The sequence below is a fragment of the Diplotaxodon limnothrissa genome, linkage group LG18 (genome assembly GCF_057381915.1).
Source record: "Diplotaxodon limnothrissa isolate DT_005_m linkage group LG18, D_limnothrissa_male_GT1.1, whole genome shotgun sequence".
In the NCBI taxonomy this organism is placed as follows: domain Eukaryota; kingdom Metazoa; phylum Chordata; class Actinopteri; order Cichliformes; family Cichlidae; genus Diplotaxodon; species Diplotaxodon limnothrissa.
Genome location: NC_140613.1, coordinates 10,065,649 through 10,090,184, shown reverse-complemented (window position 1 = coordinate 10,090,184; position 24,536 = coordinate 10,065,649). Strand labels below are relative to the sequence as shown.

At 40.3% G+C, this 24,536-nt stretch overlaps 1 protein-coding gene across 1 annotated transcript; it reads right to left on the bottom strand.

The window, feature by feature from the left end:
* Positions 1-1,230: 1,230 nt before the first annotated feature.
* On the bottom strand, positions 1,231-24,071 carry gipc2 (GIPC PDZ domain containing family, member 2). Its single transcript, XM_085377667.1, has 6 exons — positions 23,503-24,071; positions 7,627-7,812; positions 3,701-3,881; positions 3,183-3,295; positions 2,939-3,020; positions 1,231-1,790 (listed from the first exon to the last, which is right to left on the bottom strand). Exons 1-6 carry the CDS (start codon positions 23,776-23,778, stop codon positions 1,639-1,641), a joined length of 990 nt encoding a protein of 329 aa, XP_085233793.1. The 5' UTR covers positions 23,779-24,071; the 3' UTR covers positions 1,231-1,638.
* Between the last annotated feature and the right edge of the window lie 465 nt (positions 24,072-24,536).

Below are 24,536 nucleotides of genomic sequence, written 5' to 3'. Positions count from 1 at the left end.
ACGGCCAAGTGTGCAAATAAAGTTTGTTTGGTTGAACGCTTTGACTCATTTCACTCTGAGCCTCACAAGGTTTTATTATTGTATTAAGTAAAACTGGAACTAGTCTCATAGCAGGACAGGAATCAGCTGGAGCACCCTTGGGTGGAGTTTGCATGCTCTCCCTGTGGTTTCCTACCACAATCCAAATGCATGCAAGTTAGATTAATTGATTATAAATTGGTTGTAGGTGAATGGGAGCAGGAATAGCCTAGGGACTTGGTAGGCTGTACTCCTCTTTGATAGGCTTCGGCCTCCTGGTTTAAAAAAAAAAAGAAAAAAAAAAAAGGATAAACTGAACTAGGTGTGACTAAATAATCTTAAAACTAACCCACACAAGTTTTTGAATGTGGAAAACTAAAATATAAAAAAAAAAGAGAAATGTCCTTAAAGTTTTAGCCTTTTTCAGCTTGATAACATTTGTCCACACTACCTGTGTGACGAAGCATAATATTCAGATTTTACCCAAATCCTACCCCTGAGAAACACCCTGTAAATCTAAACTAATAAGACTAAAACTGAAACTAAACTAAAAAAAAACTACAAAATACAAATAAGCCTTTTCAAACATTACCAGCTACAATGAACTGCAAATATTCAGAGGAAGATGCACAACCAAGTCTGGAGCCAGATGCATTCATGACACAGCAGTCACATTAACAGTAAAAATTTTATTGTCTATGCAACAAAAGTGATCCCTTATAGTTAACATCAGAATATGACGGTAATCAGTCTGTATTTAAATTCACTTTGACAGCCGGTGCAGTTACATTAATACAAGTGCATTTATTTAAGACTGCAGACTGAAGTTGATCTGGACGTGGCCTTCATGTCGAGCCACATCTTTGAAAGTCTTACAGCATCTGATTTTTCTATTATAAAATAAATTACAGGGGGAAAGAAACGCTGAACAGACCTAACAGAAGACGAGAAAAAGAAATATGAGGAATGTGTGTCGTCATCAAAAGGCGTTCCAAGTAAAAAGTCCTCTCTGTATTGCTCGAGATGTGTCGTAAGGGCAACTTCTATCATTTAAACGATTTAACAGGTTTCTGGAGAGAGAGGAGTATTGCTACAATCACTATGACTGATAATTACACAATGCTGCTGCTGTAAAAATCAGCAGCACCTCCACATATAAAAATAAGCCTATAAAAAGCTGTGCAATACATCTGAACATTCAAAAATCACACAGCTACTATAAAACATGATCAAACTCTAAAATTTAAGGTTGTGCATGTACCATTTAACAGACCCCTGCAGGACGACACTTAAATGCATCGTGAGCTTCAAACTGCAGCTGTTCTATCGCTGAGGTTTACACAACATCTGGAATGTCAGCAGGCCGGAGGTGGGTCCACTTCTTTTGTGTAATTGTTACACAATTACACAAAAGAAGTGCTGATGCGCTAAACCTGACTTTTAAAGACGCCTTGGCAGAGAGCAAAGCTACACCTAAGAACAAAGAGAGGGCGGGACACTGCATCCACCCCCCCTCCTGGGTGGTGCTATTTAAAGTTTGTCCAGTTGACTTCGGAGATTATGAAGATTTTGGGGTGTGTGTTTGTGGAATATGCGACGAGGGAGGAGGCAGCTGCAAATTTAAAGTCTTCCATCCCTGGCGTCTCCTATGGCGCCCCAGACATCAAAGACGAACTCGTCGGGAAAGGCGAAGTCTCCGAGGGTCTCGTCTAACGCCATGGCGAATTCATCCGGGTTTTTCTTGTCGCGTCCGACCTCGACCATCGTAGCAGCTGGAGAGAGAGGAGGAGATAAATGAGCGTCGAGACTGAGAATCCTCTACGAGAGCTCTTAAGAAGATGAATTCAGGCATTACGCAAACTGGAAATATTTTATTTCCTTTTTTAAATGAAATCCATCTATTGCATTTAAGGCCTTTACACACCGAACGTGTGCAAATATTTATGCTGATGCTCTATAATTATTATTCGGCTTCCCTAGATGTGTTCCCAACTCTGCCATCAAGAGTTCAAACTGCCTGACTGACATCTTGAAATTTGTATGAAAGCAGCAGTTATAAAACTGCAACAGAGAACTGGTTGAACCCCAAATCTCCATTTATGAATTTTCTTGTTTAGAAACATCAACACCAGCTCATCATTCAGGGGAAATATATTTCTTAGCATGTTCTTAAAAATCTGGTACCAGGAAGTGTTGTAAATAAGAGTCCAGGAGTTTATAAATAAGAGAGTGAGAAGATTTTCCAGCACGTTCTGAATCTGGGACAGCATCTTACTGTTTGATTTGGTGGCTCAGCATTCCCTATGCATTCTACTATCTGCTAATAAAATGTCGCCTCGGTTTAAATCCCACATTCCTGCTTCTTCAGCCTCAGCCGGCGAACAAGCACAATAAATTTCTTTGTTTTGTTGTTTGTTTGTTTTTTGTCTCTGGGGTTTGTGTGTCATGCAGTAACTGTCAGAGTGGACACACAGTGAACCCTGAGTACTTCAGCCACAGCTGGATATTAACTTTTAACTATTTGTTTGTTTAAATATTAATACTTTAGAACAAGTCTAATTTTCTTGCTGATGTTTTTAAGTGAAATAGATGTTTTTTTTGGTATGTCTTCTTTAAATTGTCCTTTGCACTACACTCTTGGAAATACAAAACCTTCATCAGCTGATCAGATTGAGGCCTGTAATCCCAAAGGAACTACAGGTATGATGGAATTTCACAGCTTCCTGCTATAATCTTGCAGAATATGAGGACCTTAGACTGATGAACTGATAAAGACCCAGGGCGAACAGTGGGTGCAGTATGATACCCGGCTTAACATTTATTTTGGGGCTTTATTTTTTTATGACCCTTTATTCTTGACAGGCCAGCAGAGTAGTAGTAGTAGGGGGAAAAATAAAACTTTAAATTAGACAATCCTTACCAAGTTCAGTGTCTCTGATGCCCATGTAGCTCTCCAGAAGGTCATCGACTTTCTTCACGGCCTTCTCCTCAAATTCTGTCGGCTAGCACAAACACACGACTCAAAGCGTTAATCCCCGAGCTCCGTATTACGTTCACTACTCTACCCAGCCCTTGTACAAGGACACCTGACAACAGTGCCTTTGTTTCATGCAGATTTGGACATTAATTCAAAATAAACACTTATTTCCTCGAGAGAAACGCACCTCATCCTCTACGGTAGCCGGACCTTTGGAGCGGAGTCTCAGAGTCCCCCTCCCTGTGCCGATCTTATTTTCACCGGCAGGTTTGGCGCCCTTTGACCGGGGTTCAAGCATATCTGTGAATAGAGAAGACAATATTAAGTAAAAGACACGGTGTGCGTGTGTGTTGTTCTGAACTTGTAAACCTGGTAAAACAGGTTTGATTTTGTAAACTGTTTATTTCCCTGAAAGGAATGCAGAGCCCACGCTGCAGTGTTTAAACGTGACTGCATTATGAAGTTATCAGCGACATGAGCCTGGTGTCAAAACGTAGGTAAAAGGAGATCTTTCATAGGCCGCACCTTGTTTTGACAGGATTGTGACATGACACTGAAACAACCTAAACTCAAACACATATGACAACTTGTCCAAGAGAGAAAGTGTACTTGTATACTCCTCAAAGTTGGCCCGCAGTCTCTTTACCATGTGTATCAGTTGTTTAATGTGCTGAAGCTTCTGAGTCGATGCTGCTTCTTACTTACCGAAAGCCTTCATGGGCTCGACCAGTTTCAGGGTGAACGGCTTGTCTTTGGGCAGGTCTTTAAGCATGCGTGCGACCTCGTAGTGCCGCGTCCCGACGATATTTTGCCCATTAATGCACTCTATATGGTCGCCAACACAGATCACCTTCACATTGTCCGCAATGCTGCCGTCTTTGATACGCTGCCACATACAGAGAGCACAGAAAAAAGGAAACAAAAGTGATGTAATTACAGGATGGCATAAAAGCTACACGGAAAGCTGATGTTTGAGGGTTTCGTTTTTTGTTTGAAAGCAACACTAGTGCATGTGGATCAGACCGGTATTATCCGCTGTTTGTGAGCCTGTGGATGTTTAAATTATACATACTTCTGTGGAAATCCGAAGAGCAACAAAGGTCACTTTCTTCCATTTTTAATTAAAAGAGTAAGATCCAGAATAATCCTTGAATGTCATTATAACCAGGGTCTGAGGGTTTTTTTAGAGGAGGTCATGCTGTGGGTTCAGGTGGTGGTGAATCAGAATCATAAAACTACTCTTAGAGCCTCTTCCCTCGATACATTTCACACAGAGCTATAAAACAAGCATCAGGGGTAGACAAGTGATCCTCACAAGAGATCACAACTCGTTAAGGATGTGAAATAAGAAACCGAGAGAAGCTTAAATCATTCAATTTCCATACAGATTAATAATGAAAAAGTCCAGCAAGTTAAGTCCGACTTAATTAAAGATCACTCAACTTACAACGGCATCACCTCACTGGCCCACAGGCTGTAGTGTTAAACACAGTCAGGTCATCAGGATGCAATGCTGTTGCAGCATCACATGATGGCACATGTGAGCAGGCCGAGACTTTATGATATTATTATACAAGAGACCGAAATATGATCTCTCTGATTCAAATGTATGTGTTGCTATTTATGCGCTTAGCTTCACATTAACAGAACATTTAGTCAACTTTTATATATTTAGCATATTTATGTTACGTTTTCTTCATCTCGTTAATTGTTTTTGTGTGTGTGTGTGTGTGTGTGCGTGCGTGCATGCATATATATATATATATATATTTTTTTTTTTTTTTTTTTTTTTTTTTTGCAGAAAAACTGAGAAAAACAACTTTTTGGGAAAAAATATAAATACTGGATTACAGTTAGTGTTCATTATCAATGAAGACTTAAACCTCAGAGGGTTAATAAGCCTTATTTTCCATTTTATTAAAACGTGTCATGCCTAATAAATCTTTTCCCTAGTGCCCTTAATGATGAATTTTGACACCTCAGTAAAAATAAATAAAGATGTCATTTCTGATGCACACCCAGAACCAAATAAAAACCAATCTATCCCAGAGTATTCTTGTTCTAATGAACCGATGTTATTCTGTATGTACTCCTGGTCTCACAGTACAGCACCGACTGACTCCGACCAGAATAGAAGCAGGAGTGGGAGGCCAAACTGACCAAGACGACATGCACATCCACAAGTCTATAGGTTGAGAAATAAATCAGCTGGCAGCTTCATTAAATGGTACCTGCAAAACATCAGTGTCACCGCCAGTGGTGGAAGAGATGCCTCCAGCATGCTGGCTGGTTTTTAAGGAATGGTTCATGTGGGCAAAGGACACAGGAAGGTGAAAACCGAGTAAATAAAGACTATGATGGAGGAGTGCTTAAATGGTCTGTCAGTTCAGTCTGAAAAATATGATAATTTGGAGGGGTTAGTACTAAAAGGGAATTTTTTTTTAACAAGGAAGGTTATCACTGTGAACTTTGCAAACCATAAACTGTGGATGCCGCTCGACTGGAGCTGTTCTTTGTGTCATTGCCCTGTTGTAGGAGGAAACTGGCTCCAATGGAGCTCCAATGGCTTTAATGCAGAGGGCAGGTGATTGTGTCCAAATTATTTTAGTCAAGTCTGCACAGGTTTTCAGAATCAATAAGAAAAGTGAACACAGGATAGAAGCAGAGAAAAAAAACGATGGTTTGCAGACGACCTCGATGTGAAAAACCTCCACTGATTTGAGTTTGACATCATTTGTCAGTAAAACATGCCAGCACTGGTGAAAGGGATTGCTAGCTCGGAGGCATATGTTTCCAAGAGCTCAGACAACTTGGATCCACTTCTATGAATTGGATTCCCATCCCGGTTCTCAACTCTGCTCACAGCTTGTTAGAATGATATGAGCTAAATCACCATTAAGCAAAAGTCAATGTCTTGACTACATTCCTCGTCTTATTTGAAACTCATTTGATGAGTGAAAGTATGTTTTGTTTTGTTTTTTTAAATATTAGCAACATGAAATTTTCTGGGTGATCCTGAACTTTTGAGCAATAATTTATATTTTAAGATTATTTCTTCACATGTATTTGAATCAAAGAGTGAAAAAAGACATGACATGTAGTGGGAAGAGAGTAGACGACAATACGAAGCATGCATGTGGACAGTGAGACTCAAAGCAGGAACCTGCGCCAGTCAGCACTTACATCCATGTGACATGAACACGCAGCTCTCAGGTTATTTAACTTTACTGTTTACTTTATATATTATGAGCGTGTGTTATTTAAGTGGGTAAAGCTGAGAGCGTGTATGTCATCATCACTGTTCAGTATAATACTTGCTGTTTGGGTTGCACATGTTCGTGTGCTGTTTTTTTTTTTTTCTTTTTGTGGAAATCAACTGTTCCAAGATGATTTACAGGTTCATTACAAAAATAATCAACATGTTTATTAAAGGGTTTATGCACACGTTCTTTGAACATTTATCTTGCTCACAGTATAATGAGCAAGATAAATGTTCATAGAGCCGCCAACGTATTGGTACACGTGGTATCACACAGTGAAAATACACCAGTGCAGGTTACAAAAACAAAACAAAAGAACAAATCCATACAATCAGTGGTTAGTGTGTACTGGTCTATCGTGTGTGCAGGTAGTCTGCCCTGCTGTAATGCTGGCAGGTTGGAATCAGTTTCTGAGGAAGCAGATACGTCTATCCTGGTTTCTGGTTGTCAACCAGGTCGTCGTCAGTCTGCCGTTATTATTCCAAATAACACTGGTCCAAGCATGCTACTGGGAAGAAATTTATATTTGAGAATCCTAGTCAGGCTGCTGACCAAACTGTGGTGCCTTTTTACAAGGTTGGGTGTGTTTGACAGAGTGGTCATTTGGGATTAGCTGGATAAAGGCATTGTCACTTCTTTTTGCGTTTTGAGACACAGGACGACGCTATAATCAGTCAGGTGTGACCCAATCCCACAAGTTGGCGACCCTACATGCATTAGTACGACTAGTTTTATTAGTAGAGAAAAGCTCCTTCCAAATTTGGATTTTCCAAATAAATCCATCAGAGAAAGATCATACATGCCAGGGTCCTTTCTCTTATTTTGAAAATTCAGTAGCTGCTAACCAGCTAGCCCTGGCACTTCCCCTCCTGTGACTACTCTTGTAGCGGTCCTTGAGCTTAATTAGCTGCTCCAACTCCACCATCTTGGACTGCTGCTGGGAACAGTAGTCCTCCACCTGCTTTGGAGGTCGACTGTGAGCTGGAGTCTCACTCAAACCGGACCCTGCAGCAGGTGGAGATCTGGTTCTTGTGCACAGAGCAAACAGCTGCAGTCCGAAATGGTGAAGCCGGACGAGAGACTCACTGAAGAAGCACCTCAATATATTAATCATTTATTATTGTCACAAAGTACCCGGCAAACATAATATTTGCAGAGGATAAACTTAATTATTTTTCACTGCTTAATATTTTACTGAGAAAGCTTGTGCAGTGTGAAATGAGCTGCACAAACACACTGTATATGTAGGGGAAACAGATGACGTTCTTCTAGCCTTGTATTAACTAATCACATTACATAACTCCACATCAATGCAAATTAAAGGTAGATTGTGATGCATTCACTGTGAGGAGCTCTGCTCCTTCTTCTTACCTTAATGAAAGCGTAGCCGGCTCCGTTGTCTGTGATTGTGAGGCCCAGAGCATCTTCCGATTTATAGACTTCTACCTCTTTTTTTAACCCTCTAACGTGGGCGAAGATAAAATCCTCGAGGCCGATCTGCCCCCCCAACAGCTTATCCATGTCTATCTTGTGTGTGTTGAGAGTGCAGAAGAGGATCTGTAGACAGAAAAGAAGCAGGAACATCATTAATATGTCACATGTGAGATGAGGTCCATCCAAGTCTGCATCTCGTATAATTAAAAATTATTTGAAAAAATTATTTCTGTTTTTAATCACAGCATGAAAATTGAGCTGAACTCCAAAATCAAAGTTGCTGGAGTGTAGATGACTGAGCTGTGTCACTGTGCTAAATGCAGAAGTCATCAGGGAGCTCTGTGTTCATAGCAGCTGCTAAGTTATGCGGTTATGCCCTCTGCCACCCCACGGTGAAATCGGTGATAGTCCGAGCTGCATTTTAAATCGTGTTTGAAGCAAATGGGGGAAATGACCTTTACTCCTGTGTAGCTTCACACCTCACCAGGACAGAAAGAAGGGCAACACGATCACCAGAAACATGATAGACCAGAAGGAGCCTGATTTAACTCCTCTTCAGACAGAAGCTGGACAGTGAGACCCAGGAGGAAGAGTCCAGTGCTTGTGAATCATTTATCCTGCTCTGACTCACCTACACAGACATTTAAGCTGGAGCTAAGTTCTGCTTTTATCCAGATTTATTACCAGCGCTCATATTAAAGTGGTGCATCATTCTTCGACTGCGGGATCAGCTTTGCAAGAGAAAATGATCCAGGATTCAGAGGCTGACTTGCAGATCGGGAATGTTTCGTACAGATTTATCTGCAGGATGACCTTTGTGCACCAATCAGTCACTGGCAGTGAGGCTGACCTTGTTTGGGCCTCTTTGTCCTCCTGTGTACCGACAAGTGCTATTCACAGACGCATTGGCTGACGCGGCCTCTTTTGGTTGCCTTGGGTTACCAGACTATAAAAGAATTTGATTATAATGGAGGGAGGCCAGTGGAGGAGAAGGCAGAGAGAAAAAGTAGAAGTACAGGAGAAGGGGAGGCGATGGGTGTACTGTAGCTTAATTGACAGCTTTTTTTTTTTTTTAAACCCCCCCACCCAGCCCAGGCCAGGGTGTTACCCCCGCATGGGTGGGAGGACTGGCAGCAAACGCCTACGCCCGATTACCGAGGCTGCCGCCTGCATTAAGCTGCTTCTGTTAGAGGCAGGCAGCTCTCAGCACTCCTCTCCTCCTGCTGGGCCGCCTGCTGACGCTGCGAGTGTCGCTACTTTGCGATGAGCAGCATCACGCGCTCTCGCACAGCCTCTACTCTGACGCCCTGACTCACAAGAACAGATACTACACCTCCCACGGCCTTTGCCACGCTCACCAAAGCCCCGATAACCACATGGAAAAAGGGCAAGTCAAAAGAGAGGCGCTGCAATCTGCTCAGCATCATCCAAGACAAAGCTAGTCATGTGTCCTTAACAAGAGGATTAAAAACTCACCGAATCAGATTTAAGTTACAATTTAGAGACAAAACTGTGTCGCGGATCAATTCTTTGTGGTAATATAATGCAGGTAGTTTGTGTAAGAAAACATTTCAGTTGATATACGATAACATACGATATACTCGTTTTCTCTACTGACTTTTGCTTTTAAATAAATTATCTGCACTCAAAAGTCTAAATTGTTGACATTCCGATAAAGATAAAGAGTAACAAATATATACATATACCTACCACAGGCATTTTCAACCAACGTCTGCATAAAATCACACAGAAGCTGAAAAGTCAAACTACTCATACATATTTAAAACCCTGAACCATTGACATCTGTATCTAGTTTGTATCTTTTCTTTTTTCTTTTTTTTTTTAAAAACAATCATTAAGCTATAATTTTTGTTTAAAAAAAACAAAACAAAAGCTACTCTTGTAGAGTCCAGGAATAAAAGCATGGAAATATGCATATGCTGTTTGTAGATTACAGCTCAGCATTCAATACCATCGTTCCCTCGAAGCTGGACAGGAAACTGCAGGATCTAGGACTGAGCAGCTCCCTCTGCAGCTGGATCCTTAGCTTCCTGTCTGACAGACGCCAGGTGGTCAGACTGGGCAGCATCACCTCATCCCCCATCACACTGAACACTGGTGCTCCACAGGGGTGTGTACTGAGCCCTCTCCTGTACTCACTCTACACCTACGACTGCACAGCCACTAACAGCTCCAACATCATTGTGAAGTTTGCGGACGACACTACAGTCTTATCACCAACGGTGATGAGACGGCTTACAGGGAGGAGGTCAGCGCCCTGACCCACTGGTGTCAAGACAACCATCTCACCCTCAACGTCGCAAAGACAAAGGAGTTGATAGTGGACTTCCGGAGGTGCAGAGAAGTACACACCCCCATCACCATCAACGGCGCTGCTGTGGAGAGAGTGAGCAGCTTCCGGTTCCTTGGCGTACACCTGGCTGAGGATCTTACGTGGTCAGTACACACAAACAAAACAGTGAAGAAGGCGCAGCAGCGCCTCTTCTTTCTCAGGAGACTGAAAAGATTCGGCATGAGCCCCCGCATCCTCAGGACCTTCTATCGCTGTGCCATTGAGAGCATCCTCACTGGATGCATCACCACCTGGTATGGCAACAGCACCGCCTACAACTGCAAAGCTCTCCAGCGAGTAGTGCGGTGCTCTGAACGGATAATTGGAGGTGAGCTTCCCTCCCTCCAAGACATCTACAGGAAGCGGTGCCTGAGGAAAGCGGGGAGGATCATCAAGGACTCCAGTCACCCCAGCCATAAACTGTTCAGACTGCTTCCATCAGGAAGGAGGTTCTGCAGCATCCGGTCCCGTACCAGCAGACTGAGAGACAGCTTTTTCCATCAGGCCATCAGACTGCTGAACACGTCATAGACACCTCAGCTTCACTACTGGAACTTCAACATTATGCACTCCACACTGTATATAAATGCCACTTGTTTTGCACATATTCAACTCTGTATATTTTATATATTTTATTATTATTATTATTATTTTATTTTATTTTTTTACTATTTAATTTGTAAAAATGTGTGTACACACACACACACACACACACACACACACACACACACACGTAGGAAAATATTTAGTATACACATCCAGAAATGCATACACTATTATATATTGTACATATATTTATTAGTTTCAGGTTGGCCATTCTTGTATTTTGCTCGTTTGTGTTGTTGTGTTTGCACATCTCTGTTGCTTGTGGGGCTCGCACACAAGAATTTCACTCGCATGTGCTGTGCCAGTGTGCCTGCACATGTGATGTGACAATAAAAAGTGATTTGATTTGATTTGATTTGATAATAAAACCACTTTAATATAGATGGAAATAGACGTGTGACTAACCGGCTATTAACAGAGAAAGAGAGCAGCTGAAATGAGAAAATAACAATTTCCACCTTTTGTTCTCCACATCTAGACTGTATGAATCAGATCTATTATCCTCGCTTTTAAAAATATATATATAGAAGGTAAGTCTAGAAAAATAGAGCCCCTAATTGCACCTGCCTCTGAAGTATACCCCGGCATTGAAGCAGTATTGACTCAAAGCTTAGGAAACCTGTTTCTTTGGCAACTGAACCGCTGCCAATTTACAGCCTCTTCAGCTAGCCTCTAGTCTTTTAACGGCAGAGCCGAGGGTCAGAAAGATTACAGAGGAAGCATCAAGCTCAAAGTGGGATCTCACTCATACGTAACGCCTTCATAAGCTGCTGTGTTTTTTTTTTTACACTTTCCATCTTTTGCTGTTACTTTTTTGCATTTTTAGGGCTTAACTGGGAATGCTGAGCTAAGCTCTGTGTATTGTGGTGTGGCTGTTTTCCAGCAGGAAACCACATCCATCAGCATTTAGGCCTGTGTAATCATTTACCTAACTGCGGATGTGAGACTCTTCAGGATGAAGGCTGAGGGAGGGGTGATTTTGGAAAGGTGGTGCAGAAAAAGCATAGTTTATTATGAAAAGCCTGTTTTTAATTAACTGAAACATGATCTTTCTGATCCCGGCTGACAAACAATACAGCCCTGATCGTGTGGTCCAGAGTGGAGAGGGCAGATGGGTCATTCTGAGTCAAATCAGCACCAGTTTTTTGCTCAACTGCCTCAGATTAGCATAAAAATATTATGCTACAAAGTCTGAACATATCTATTCAGTGTGGGAAATCTTAGCTTCATATATTCAATTGTTTTCAACATATATTTGGATTAATGGTCTTTGGATCCCCCATCACAACACTCTACTGGGGGATACTTTAGGCTGGACACCATCACACATTTTGGATATCTTACAAGCAAACACCAAATCTTTCCAGAAAAGTCAAATTGAAGATGTTTTTTTTAAATACCACAATGAACTTGAATGAAAATACTTCGACTACTTCTACCATCTTTAAACTAGTTCTTTCTACAGGTCTTCAATTTCCAAGTAAATTCAAGTTCTCAGGATTCGATGTTGAACTTCAGCTACTCTTTCTTTTCAGATTGCTGAAGTCCATTTAAGTTTTGGATGACATACCTTAAGTAGTTTTATAGATAAAGTGATTTGAAAAAATAAAATAAAATAAATAACTTCTGAGAAAAGGCTGGAAAAACCACCAAAGTCTCCAGAGAATTATTATTATTATTATTATTAGCAGCAAACTAATAAGTATGGAAAGCTAACATTTGGTATCATCACTTCTCTTTTTTCTGTTGTCCCAATTCACAACATCAGTTGTTTATTTTACCTGCATATGTCACATTAATTGAACTTATTTTCACCCTTGCTGTCCACGTCCCAACAGTCGGGCCAACCTCACAATATTAGACCTGCTTTTTACAGTAATCTGATCCCTGATGTTTTGCCTCACAGATATTACTTTAAATACACTGGCCTCATAATTTAAATATAACCATCCGCCACTTTGACACCACACACATGACAGAAAATAAAGAAAAGCAGGATAGGTCCCTCTTTAAAAGCATGTGCTGACTAGAATACTTAAACTGGCATTAGTTCATGGGGATGGACGGGTAACGTAGGTTTATTTTAATGTAAACAAATAGATGTAAATGTTCTTTTAAGGAACATTTCATTTACAAAACAGATGAGCAGCCTTGGCTATCTTAAACACTGCCTTTATTTGATAGAGAAGGACAGGAAAGTGGGGGAGGAAGACGTGCAGCAAAGGGTTTGGACTCAAACTCAGCCTTGGGGAATACGATCACCTGCTCAAGCAGAGTTAAACTGGTGCCTAGCTTGAAATGGCTTTTAAAGAAATTCTTCCATTCATATTCACATCTGTGTAGCAATGCTAACATCACCTGACTGGGAGTATTAGTACATTCTACTGAAAACCGTCAGGTTACTGTGACCCAACTGCAGCTTCCACATTTATAAAACCATCTTAGTGTGCCACTTTGGAGCGTCCAGCTTTCAGTCAACACGTCTGACAGCCCTGCTCTGGACGGAAAACAGATTCGATTTTTATACAGTGTGAAAGTGCACTGAAAATAAATCATGTTTACCTCCCAGGTTAAAGATTAACTTTGAGGAAGACGGTTCATTGATGTTGAAACACATTCTTAGCTTGATGTGAAACCTGGACAGCAAGTTTCCATTTAAGTGTCTCTAATTTCCTGAGAATAAGCTGTATTAGTTGAAATTAAGCCAAGTTTAGCTGGTTTATTGGTGAAGAATAATTGATGAGAAACAGTCCACAGATACCTGGATGTGTTTTTTTTTGTTTTTTGTTTTTTTTAATCCACTGCTTCAGAGAGCTCACGGCCTACAGACTGTTAAACAACCTGAGGTTAAACTCTCCTCTGGTGCACCACCACACCCATCATAGATGATAACGAAAACTAGTTTTCTTTTCACCCGTGGCTGTTTTTGTCTCCACGCGGTTCCTCCAGAGATGCCGATGGAAAAATGAAGTTGCCGTGACAACAACTCCACCACAGCTGGTAAACAACCACTTAAGTCGCTTAAAAACAAGCTGTGGTCCAGTGAAGAGTGAGCACACACCTGGGGTCTGTTTCTGCAGCGTCGCACTCCTCGTTAGCTCGTTTCTTGCGGGCATGCGATGAGCACACAGACAAGAGTTCCTGCTAATTTGCTTATCACATGTGTAATGAACCACTATTACCAGTAAGCTCATGTTCCCTGGAATCGTGTTGCAGGATCATTTAAATGCATGTTATTAGAAAGCAAAGCTGGGGGTGTTTAACTTGGCCAGGTCGCTCTTATAATACTGATCCCACTGGGACGTCCCGATAACAGTTTCAGCTCAAGAGGATTGATCGTTATGAAGGTTAAAAAATAAACTTTGGGGAAATAACCCACCAGCTGTGAATAAGTTACCCAAATAAAAAAAAAACAAAGCCTTAAATTAATCCCTGCTGAAAAGACTTAGCTAAATAATGATCATTATAAGCTTCATAAAAACAAGTGGCAGATCTGATGGCCAGGATCCAAGTGGCCAACTACTGTATAAATATTGTACTTTCACAATGTACTTACAAGGATCAGATGTGAGGCGAAGAGTGTATTTGTGTGGCGTCTAATGCCAAGATTGGTCCCAATAAATCCAACCTAAATCTTGGCATTGCTCATAAACTGCACTGTGTTGGCACATTTCTTCTTGTGCGACTCACCTGTTTTGATTTCTATAAACTAAAGCTAATCAAACAATATAAATGATTATTACTATTGCAGTCGGACGACCGCTGGCCACTTTCTGACGTTAAAAACCTCTGGTTGCCTAGGTAACCCACTAGTGCATTTACTATAAGTCAATCAACAGCATACTGCGTCCTCATTGGCAGCTCAAAGTCGTTGAATCTCATTCGCTTTCTGTGCGCTCTCTTGCTTTATCAGCATACATCTTCATAGTAACTTGGTGCAGAGATAAGAGGGCAACACATGCAAAACTGCTGCTTGCTTACCAGACAGTTCTTTGGAAAACAGCGCGAGCATTCCTGAGAAATGCCTCAGACCTCCGGACAGTAAAAAGGTCTGAATCGATAAGTAATAGAGATTCTTAAAAAAACAACAACAACAAAAACAACATATTTTGTGCACTTTTCCTGTCTTCTGCAACAAGTTTAAATGTTATTATTCTATAAGCCTCAATATTAACTATTTGAACAAGCTGACCTTATAATAAACTTGTAACTAAGCCCACATTTGGATTCTTTACCCACAGACCTTTAAAAATAAGCCCCAAACTGTCTGGCACTCACATAAACACAAATTTACTGTAATTAATCCGATCCTCCTGTGTCTTAGTGACAGAGCTCCGATACTGGTAAATTGTATTTGTGGACTTTCCTTTCTGGGGTTAGACTTTATTAGTACAGCAGCTCTATCCAGTCTTTAGTGACATAAACACTTTAAGCACACGTCACTTTTTGATTCTGCTTTGTTGATGTTTTACTCACCCTTTCATTCAAGTAGTAGTTTGTCAGTAAAGCTCATCTTATCTCATCTTATGCGAGCTCTGTTGTTTTTCAGCCCATATTTTTGTTTATTCTCCTCACATGATTTACAGTTTGATCATCTCAGAATAATCTGTCATTCAGCTGGGAAAAAAAAAAAGAAAAAAAAAATCACTGACTTATTGAACTGATAACCACATTCGTGTGAGTACTCAGCCTGACTGATAATGCCAGGGTAAATGAACACAGATAAAGAAAAGATAACCTGGCTATGTTGAGCTTGCTTCATAGTAAAGGGCCTGCGATCACCCTATTTATAACATTGAGTGGCAGAAATAAGTTAAAGATTTTAGATAAGAGTTAAAAAAAAAAAGCACTGATAGGGAAACATGTTCACTTCAAAAAGCACTCATTCCTCATTTCCTGTATGCAGGTTTGGTTGGTTTGCATACTGTTGAGGTAACAGGTCTGCATTATTTCTCACAATTCGATTAAAAAAAAAACAAAGAAGAAGAAGAAGGACTTTTATGCATGAATAAAAGACCTACTAAGCATTCTAATCCATGTCATTTTAATATGGGACAAACAGTCTACAACTGGGCAACCTGAACTGCTGTTTATCCTGACTTGGCTTGTTTTTTACGACCTCCAGGAAGTGAGTGCTGGAGCCTAGTAACACAAACAACAGACTCAAGCCCAATCAAATAAGATTGTTTCGCCTAATTCCCCTACTACACCACCACTACCCTCCACCAGCAGCACCAGATTAAGAAACGTCTGGCTGTGAACTACCTGGAGGAAAACAAAAACAACAAGGCATACGTCCATTTCGCACGACCGTAGCCCAGATATTCAAACTACAGGCAAATGGCTGAGTGCTTTCTGCTCATCAGGTGGACAAGAAGCAACGTCACAGGGCCACACCTGAGGCTGTAACTCACTGCGGGTGTAAGTCCAATAAACAGACTTTGACCTGAGCTGAACGAGCACGTCAAGATTGTAATATCATATTGGTGTATCATTTGTGGCTCATAACACGCATGCACACTTATCTTAGTCATCATAAAGCGTTTGCTTTAGTATGCGTTTAGCCATTTTTTATTTCGATTCCAGTTTGTTTTTTAATCTTCCTCTGCTCTTTGCTTTCTAGATCAAGTTACTGATTCTCGGCTTTAGTGTGAGATAAAAAAGTAACAAAGTTATTCCTCAGACATGAATGTGAATGTGACTTGGACAATATGACTTCGTTCAGCAAAAGCCATAGATGAAAGTTCAGTGAATGCCTGTCACCTGACCCACTCAGAATCAGCTGTACAACGACCAAACTGCACAAGTTTCATGTCTGCGATGCAGAGGAACAGAAACAAGCAGTGGTACCCTTAATGTGTCATCCTGTTTCTGATAATTTACCAGAGAAAACACCAATTAGGGTACTAGAGGTATGTGACGAAATTGCCACGAAAATTGCCGAAATTGCCACTTATTTTTATTTACCACTGAGAGAACATATAGATCATTACGTTTAGATCTTTGATCTGGTACTCTAGTTCCAATTAAATCGAACTAATCAATTTTCCCTCTTGGTGCGGTTTGTTCGTGTAGGTGTAAACACAGTTATCGCACTCAGGTTTGGACCAAAACAACCACACGAGACCCTTTGGAGTGAGTGGTCTCGGTGTGGTTCCAAACGAACTTCAGAGTGGTTCATGTTTGGTGTGAACGTGATCCGATTCGAACTAAAATACCAGGTTTACGGTACAAGTTTGGGCTAAAAATGTCCTGTATTGTTTGTACTCTGAATGCAGGAAGATGCTAAAGATATTAAAAAGTCTGCACAAGCCGTGAAAGGAACGTAAATTCTCAGCGTTGTCTAATAGTCCAGAACACGTCACCTTCTCCCTGAATTTACTTTTGTTGCTCCCGTCCCAGAATCATCTGGCCAATGAGCGGCCTGAACATCCTCACGTGGTTTGTAGTGATGCATTTTGGTTTGCTCATAGTCAACTTAGATTTTTCTCTGCGTGAAAACAAACCAAACCAGGAGAAAAATGCACAAGTTTACAAACTCATCAAAACAATTTTGGACCAGAGTAAACATAGGTGTGAAAACGGCTTAAGAGTAGGGTGGGGCAGGTTTGAGATGTGTGTTTAAACTGTTTTCTTATCTTGGTTTATAGTCTGTACTGTGGTAAAAAATATAATAAAAAAAGACTCTTGAAGAAAAATTTGAGATTCTGTTTACTCAAGTTGTACAAAGTTGTTTAGTTTAGTTTCAAGCAGTTTTACAAAAGCAAAAACTGATTTTTTTTTTTGCTTTTGATCACAATGTCATGAAAACAGGATATAAAACTGATTTTGTTGCAGGTTTTTAACAGAGTTTAAATCCGTTTTACAATCCTGAAAATTTCACGTAGCCATCTCCTGTATGTAACGATTCATGTGGGCTAAAAAAATGACTGCAAATATTCAAAGTGTGATGGCAAAATTTTGCATGGCTTTGTAACATATAGTCAAGTTATTGTACAAGAGGGGGGAGGAATCAGCTGATTTTGAGTGGGTCAGGTGGGAAACGCTGAATGATTTTCCATAAAATGACCCAGCTTCCAATTAAAAGCACAACAACAGAGGCTCAGAGTGAACTGAGACATGCCTTAATGCAACCGTTTCTTGGAAAGAAATGTGTAACCTATTATAGGCACAACAAGGAAGACAACACCACTGTTCATACTGTTCATGACATAATTTGTATCTGGTTGAGCCAAGATCTCATGTAACCTCACAGAGCGACTGGTTTACAAACAACCACAGTCTGTGCAGCTCCAAATAAATCAGCTTACATTATTTAGTCCTCCATAACTTCATTTACAAGGATGGTTGACTTTAAAGTATAAAAATATAGATTCGATTTAACAGTTTAGCCAAAACGTAACTGAATAAACATAAAAGAAAGAGTATAAAATGAATCGAACTAGCTGCACAGCTGTGACAACTCAAAAAACATTCTGATGTCCAAAACTTTAAGCAACACAATTACCCTAAAAATTACCGGAAAACACGACTTGACTCGCTCATATTTTAACCTTTAAAAAACAAACATGTAACTATTTAGTGGCTTATAAAAACATAAGACTACGCCTTTCAAAAAAGCAAAAAATGTTATGTTGATATGAAATCCAAAGATCCAAAGGTCTTTATGACAGCTAAACCAGATGGCACATCCAATAACGGCTGATAGTCGGTTTTGAGTGCCAACTGCATTTGACAGTTTAGCAATACCTAAAATCTCACAGCCTCTTGATGTACTCTTCAGGAAATGCTCACATCTCTTAAAGCGGCATGAAACAGCTCTTTCTGGCAGAGAAATACACCTCGCTGCCACTACCTTCAAGTACTTCCAGATAAAACTGGACTGAAAACTGCAAAATCATTTTATTTTTCCTCACAGAAAATGTTCATTCACTCAAAGCTCAAGCACAAAACTCTCCCGGTTAAATCATCAGTCCCAGTGAAAAACGGCTCTATTACAATATTTTGGATTCTCTGGTCAAAAGTCACAGGTATAGGTTTGAGAGAGCTTTATTTTAGTGGAGAAAACCAGCCAAGCATTGCATACAGATCATTGTCAAAACTGAAAAATCTGTCATTTTAATGGCTAAAGGACCTGTGGGGCTTATTGTAAACTGTAACTCATGCAAAGCTACTCTAGCACCGTCCAGAAAATAAAATATCAAGCTAGCACAATAGGTCAACGTTAATTAAAGCTGAAGACTAAAACATAAAACCTGTTGGTTATATCATCCATTTGGGTGGGGTGACAACAAGCTCCGTTACATTTCAGAAAACAATTACATAAACCGGTCTTAGACTTCTCTAAGTGTCATCCCCTTTTGTAGATCTCCATCAGAGAACACTGACTAGCTGATATTGAACAGTAAAATGTCCTGTCTGCTGTGTGCTTTAGAAATGCATAAAATAAAATACTAAACATGGTATATAAATAAAATGTATTAAGGTTACGATTACGCCGTATTCAGAGTGTACACTCCCAGATAAAAGATGTCACTGTTAATTTAATAGAGAGCTAAACAAAGGTGAAATAATACATGATTTTTTTTTTGTTAAATCTTGGAAACGTTGGAGAAAAAAAAATCAGTTAGACTTTAGCAGTAATGGCCTTTTTTAAAATCTTTGTTTGTTGAGGGGGAGATTTGTGGGTAATTTACAGACAAAACACTTTGATGTCACAAGGAAAAACATTAATGATAATTTGGGCAAATTAGTTGAATCAGGGCTTTTCTAAATTCCCCATAGATGTGAATGTGAGTATGGATGGTTGTCCTTCACTCTGTGTTAGCCAGCGTGTACCGCGCCTATCACCCTATGGTAGCTGGGATAGGCTCCAGCCCCCCGCAACACTGATAAGGATAAGCGGAAGAGAACGAATGGATGGATAATTCGGGCAAATGCAACAAAATAAGATATTATACAGCAACCATACTGAATAATATTGTCTGACATTCTTACTTTGCTCCTGTAAAGCAAAACTTTTTTGGCTTTAAATTAGCATTACTGCTGTCTTTTGCTGATCCTGTTACCAGCCACGTTCAGACTGCAGTGCAACAAGGTTTGGTGGTGTTTACGGAAGGAGGAGGCTGCTTCCCTGGGTCCTCTGGGACAATTTATCTGCTTAGATTTGAGGCTGTGCCCACTGAGCCGGACACGAGGGACTTCCTGTGGTAAAAGCCGTGGAGTCCATGAAACATTATCACATCTAACTCCCTCGCTCTGTCTCCATTTAAATGTCACAGGTCTGATTGATAAGACATTTTGTAAATAAAAAGCCAGAAAAGAAATGTACTGGCTTTCTTTATATTCTTTTACAGTAAAAGAGAAATGGTTAATGAGTACCTAAAAACACTCATGGCTGCTATCAATGTGAGATAACTGCTTAACGGCATAACTTAGTATGTTGACATTGAGTAATTTTTTTTCCTGTGCTACCTGCTAGGCAAGCATTGAGGCATTAGCAGGAAATAACTCTATCTCTCAGTGTGACAGCAATCTAAATAAACTAGCGTCAATGTGAATCTCCGGTGATCCCTGTAGTGCAGGTTTTCTCTCGTCACCCTTTACGTGGTCATAAAACAAGTCACAGAGGAGCAGGTTTGAGGCTGGTACTTAAGCGCAGTGAGAGTTCAGTCTCTGAACGTGCTGTGAGGCAGTTGTTGTAATGAGACAAGTTCAAACAGAGGCAGGAGATTCCTCACCGAGGGTCATTCATGAACGTGACGGGACAAATGCCATTTAGACACAAAAACTGAGGGATTAAGATTAATTAAAGATAGTTTTATTCCATCAAGTCAGAGTTTCAGAGGAGCGGCACGCCATTATCAGGAGTATATCTACACATGACGTGATTCACTGTATACCAATGCTACTGAAACAAATTCCTTTCCAGTTACTGCGCGCCTGTTGAATGAGGTGGTTGTAATTGTTGTGTAACGTAATCTGTCTCGATACAGCTTCATGTCGCCATGCATCATCCTCTGAAGGAGGAAGGAGCGCGTTTCTGTCAGCGTGAATTTTAAACTGGAGCTTAAAATGAGTTGGTTTGCACTCACTAGTTTATCACTTTTAAACTTTTTTCCACCATGTTTGACTTTAATTCCTATTCTTCAGTACAAAGATGTGCATATACTCCCATATCATAAGTTCCGCCTACAATGTTGACATGCAGTGTTTGTTATGTCTGTGCTGAGCTAGAAGAAATGCAATTTCAGTCTACTTTGCACTCCTTGTTGCATGCCAATTTTGAAGCCATTTTAAAGGTACCAGTTATTAAAATACAACCCTGAAGAAAAGTTTGTTTTTTTTAATGGAAAGGCAAACAACAGACTTATGGTCTCATACTTGTTCTTTCTTGATCAGCACTTTATTGCTTATCCAATAATTGTTACATTTGAACAAAGCTCATATAGGATTCACACTTTCTCCTCATGCTGGAAGAAAACTTTTTAGGGCAGCAAACAACAGGATATTTGACTTATTTTAATTTAAGACAATGTGTTTTATCTTATTTCAATTTAACACTTTTTAATTTAACGTAAAAAAATTTTTTTTTAGTTAGTTTAGTTTCAAATTCTTCAGTTCCTGAAGGAGCTGCATAGTTTTTACAAATTGCATGGTTCAGAATAGCTAGAACTGTACTGTTGTCCCCAGATGGTTGTATTCAGTTAAGCTGGACTAGACTATAATACAAACAGTTCAGTTTGTCAGCAATAAAACTGACTGAAGTGAGAGAAAGACTGAGGACTTTGTTATTAGATAAAATGAATACTGATAAAGTTTACCTTTATGGGCAGAATCTGCAGGCAAAAAAAGGTGATAAATCACAATAATAGCTTATCGTGAGTTAAGTGTTGTGATAATATCGTATAGTCGTACCTCTAAAAACCACCCAAATGCTAAGTGAATATTTAAATTAGCCTTTCATTACACTGGAACCAAAAATAATGAACAGGATTTTTTTTTTTTCCTTCTAAGACGTGGACGCCCAGCTTGAGATGATCTGTGGGTCAGATCTGGTTTAAGGTCTGCCACACTGATGCTGCAAGAGATGTATGTAGCCACTGTTACGTCACCGACTGGCTTGTGAAGCTTGAGCTGAAGGTTTTCAGTATTTCAATATTTCACCTCATATAAAAAAGCTTCACGCTGCGTAATAAAACCCATCACCTGACACCTACACTATCAAAACGGTCACTACTCCATTTGTAGGAAGCTGTGTTTCAACTTCCTTTATATAGAGGCAGGAGAGGAAGAAAATGAGCAAAATCGTAGGACTTCAGGGTCCGCTCTGAAAATATGTTCCTGAAATTTTTATTCCAGCTTCTGGATGTATTCCCCCTTGCCCTGCAGGCTTTTAGGAGTAAATATCTGTGTATTTCCAATGCCAGAAGGCCTAATATCAAAAACTAGTGATTGAAAAAAAAAAATCACTGGGAAATTCTTTTTAATAAGAACAATGGGAAAAGGAGCCAAGAACGGTTCTCCATAGACTTCTGTAGAACCGTGAGTCTTTGAGTCGCACCCTGCTGGGTACTAATGCACTTCCACACAGGATTCCCTTTTCAGACTCAGACGCTACACCCATCAAGTTGGGTGTTAACATATTCAAATAGCATCAAGCTGAAAGCCAGAACCCAAGACGTCCTGGCAGGTGATTTCGGTTTAACGACATGATGGATGTTATGCACTTTACCCGTCAGGTAAACAAAAGACACAAATGCCACTAACGCTTTCCTTTTAAAACCAGAGCTTAAACTGTACAACTTCAGAGGAGGACGTAGAACACACTTTTGTCTTGAGAGCTTTCGTGTTTTACCGCAATAAAACAGCATCTAAAAATAGATGCATGTTCATTTGTAAGGCATCCAGTGACTGCATGTAGCACCCATGGTTTTACAGGGTTTAAGGTGTACAGAGTAGTACACTAGAGTGAGCAGGGTGTGTCTTTACAAACATGAGGCAATCATAGACTTTTAATGGCCACAACGCAATTACACTCTCAGAAAAGCCACTTATAAAAAGTGTTTAGCCCAACCTGAAAGAAGCAGTGAGATCTTTAAGAGTGGAAGGGGAAAGTCCTTATTCTGAAGAGGAAGTCACTGTAATTGTAAAACAACAAAAAACTAGTAATCTACTGGATTATATACACTGGTGATGTGAATAGTTGAGAAAATAAGTCAGTCTTGACATAGAAATAGGAGTTTGGAAATAAGTTTCTATGGTTTTGATATTGTGTCATTCCTCATATGGTTTATTTTGATTTTATATGTCTTGTTGACATGTCTGGGACTGTATTTGTGTCCATCTATTTTGGTTTTCTTCTTTGTTTTTTAAATGTTATATGTTCTGATAATCATGTCAAGTGTGTTTTGTTTGTCACACATTTACGACATCGTGAGCTGGAAGAAAGATCATTTCCGTAACTCAAAGTACTATTTATTCCTAAATACTTCCTGCCAACAAAGTCCTGCATTTACACTACTGTTGTGTATATGTAAACCATTTTCAGGGGCTCATAGCATAAACCTTGAAAAAGTTCAGCTACACTTTTTAAAAAATTTGAAAAGTACTTTTTCCCCTAATTTCTTAACTTTCTGAAATATTGGATCAGTGATTTCCTTTGAACCTTCCCAAGTATTTAAGTTAAATTACCTGTCAGGTTTAAAGGGCAAAACATTCGTGTTTTCCTAAACATCTACCAAGTGTGCTAGCATACTTCACGTACTCCCTGTAAAATCCAGCTTCAACACCTAAACGCAGCGCTAAATCACTGACACCCCCCACCCTTCCTGTGACAACAGGTGAGATCTTACCTCAGGTGGAGTTATATTAAACACCTCTGCTATCTTCGCGTACAACTCCTTGACATTGCCAAATCCCTCGATCCTGCCGGTGGGACTTCCGTGCGCCAGCTGCGTGTGGAAGACCAGTTTGGGCCGCAGGTTGGCAGGTGGCGCCGGGAGCCCCGCTCCATTCACCGCGGATTTACTCAAGCTCCCCGCACCTGTGTGCCCGCCGCTGACAACTTCGTTTTCCACCAAATGCTCCTTTGTTGACTTGTTTTTCTTCTTCCATGGTCCCAACGGCATTTTTTTTTCTTATTTCGGGTTATCTTTTTCGATGTGGGATGAAAAAATCCGAGCCTCTGCTATAACATTGAAGTAGCTAACCTGTTGAGTTCGTGTTCTCCTTTATTTGCTTCCTCCTTCCCTAAAAGCCTTTCTTCATTCCTTCCACCACTCTTCCTCTCCTCAGCTGGCCACTTCTTTAACTTTGTTCTTCGATAGCGACTCGGCCCTCGCTTGCAAATAAACCGTGTAAATATTCAACAGGTAGGGGGGTGAGTTGGATAAGCCCTGATACAACCTGCCGCCGCTGCTCGGTCCTCGGCTAACAATAGCTGCTCTGTATGCCTATCAGCATGCCCTGGGACGCAGGCGCAGTGGGACGAACCAGGGCTCAAGAGGGAGGGAAGGATCCCTGGTGCACCTGTACGGCAGCACAGGGAGGAGCGTCACTTTTTTCAATTACTCAAACCAAAACAGTAAGTCTAATACTAAAACTTTCCAAACGTGCCCAAATATGACTGAAACCCCGCTCTAAATGTGCGTTTTTGTCACATTTTCTCAGAGAAATATGTTTAAAGGTAGCATTACTTTGTCACAGAGGAACTGTAAAAAAGGAGGGAACCATTACTTTAATCATGAGGGCAATCACGTGATTTTTCTTGTTTAGAAAATGCCAATATTTATACACAAAAAAAAAGCAACGTGCCAAATTTAGCAAGTAATCATGTTATTATTACAGCTCCTACCTGACGGCACAATGAAGCTGACCTCTAGTGGAG